The sequence below is a fragment of the Manacus vitellinus genome, unplaced genomic scaffold (genome assembly GCF_001715985.3).
Source record: "Manacus vitellinus isolate BGI_N305 unplaced genomic scaffold, ASM171598v3 scaffold_102_pilon, whole genome shotgun sequence".
NCBI lineage: Eukaryota > Metazoa > Chordata > Aves > Passeriformes > Pipridae > Manacus > Manacus vitellinus.
Genome location: NW_021938808.1, coordinates 817,654 through 819,376, shown reverse-complemented (window position 1 = coordinate 819,376; position 1,723 = coordinate 817,654). Strand labels below are relative to the sequence as shown.

Genomic DNA, 1,723 nt, shown 5'->3' with positions numbered 1-1,723 from the left:
CCGGCCCCCCCGGGGCGCACGGGGACCCCTGGGACATCCCCCGGCACTGTGAGGGGCGGTGGGGGACACCCCGGTCCTTCTCCTGCAGATGACAGCAGGGACATGAGCCCCCCCGAGCCCGCCAGTCCCACCGTGGGGCTGGACAAGAAAACACGGAGGAAGTTCTTGGATTTGGGGTGAGACCCGGCCCTGGCAGGAGCGGGGGAATACACGGAGGAGGGGTGCAGGGGGACTGGGGGGATGGAGTGGGCCACGAAAGGATGAAGGAGGGGATGGAGAGGAGATGGAGGAAGGGATGCAGGAAGGGATAGGGAGGGATGGAAAGGGGATGGAGGTGGCCAGAGGGATGCAGGACAGGATGGAGAGATGGAGGAAGAGATGCAGGATGGGATAGGGAGGGATAGAGAGGGAATGGATGGGGACAGAGGGGTGCAGGGAGGGATACAGGAAGGGATGGAGGGTGGATACAGGGAGGGATGGGGGGAAGGATGGGGGATGGAGGGATGCAGGGATGGAGGGAGGATGGATGCAGAGATCGAGAGGTGCAACAGAAAGAAAGATGGAGACATAGCTGGAGAGATGCCTGAAGGGAGGAAAAGATGGTGGGATGCACAGAGGAGGGATGCACGAGTGGAGGATCCTCTGGAGGAAATGGAGGGGTCTCTGAGGATGGATGATGGGTGGGTGGAAGGATGGGTCCTGGGGCCCATGGGGGGAGCACAACCCTCAGGACTGCCCCCCCTCTCCCCCAGGGTGACCCTGCGCCGGGCGTCCTCCGGCAAGAGCCGCAAAGAGAAGAGCAGCAACCGCCTGTCCACGGGTAGCAGGTGAGGGACCCCCTCAGCCGGGGCAGGGGGGCTGCCTGGGCACGGCCCCCACCCCCTGACACGGCTCTGTGCCCAGGGAGGCGGCGGAGGGTCCCGGCCGCCCCTCGGGCTCCCCCTTCCTGCCCTTCTCGTGGTTCTCGGACAGCGCCAGGGGCTCGGGCTCCCCCGGCTCCGCGTCCCCCTGCGGCTCCCCCCGGCACGAGGGGCTCAGCCCCGCCAAATCCGCCTCCCAGGTCAGTGCCCGGCCAGGGGAGGGGGAGCCTGGCACTGTGGGGATAAGGGAGGGGGCGGGGGCCCTATAGGGACGTCGATGCTCCCATGCATTCGGTGGCTATAGGAGAGGAGGTGACACCAGCTGTAGGACAGACGACAAAGCCCCATAGGGTCAGGGTGGCTTTGGGGGGTGTCAAAGCCCTAAAAAGTCAAGACAAGTATTGGGGGCAGCAGGTCCAAAGCCCCATAGGATCAAGATGGATATGGGAGGGCTGTGTCAAAGCCCTAGAGAGTCAAAGCAGGTACTGGGGGTGGGGGCAAAGCCCTATAGGATCAAGATGGCTGGGGTGGGGGGGTGTCAAAGCCCTATAAAGTCATGACAGGTATTAGGAGGGGGTCCAAAGCCCTATAGGGTCAAAATGGCTTGGGAGAGGGAGGTGTCAAGACCCTAGAGTCAAGACAGGTATTGGGGTGGGGGTCCAAAGCCCCACAAGGTCAAGATGGCTGGGGTGGGGGCATGCAAAGCCCTATAGAGTCAAGACAGGTATTGGGGTGGAGGTTCAAAGCCCCACGAGGTCAAGATAGATACGGGGGGCTGTGGGATGAAAGCCCAGGGGGGTTTGGAAGCCCTATGGGTGTGGGAGGGTGCTGTAGAGGGGTCCGGGGGGGGCAGCCCTGCCCTC

The 1,723-nt window shown here is 63.6% G+C and overlaps 1 protein-coding gene across 1 annotated transcript in view; it reads right to left on the bottom strand.

Annotated features, from left to right (window-relative positions):
• Positions 1-840: 840 nt before the first annotated feature.
• PDK2 (pyruvate dehydrogenase kinase 2) overlaps positions 841-1,723 on the bottom strand; it is a 10,249-nt gene continuing 9,366 nt past the window's right edge. The window contains exon 11 of the mRNA XM_029963510.1: positions 841-1,094. Coding sequence (XP_029819370.1) covers positions 841-1,094 — 254 coding nt within the window. The remainder of the gene's footprint in view (positions 1,095-1,723) is intronic.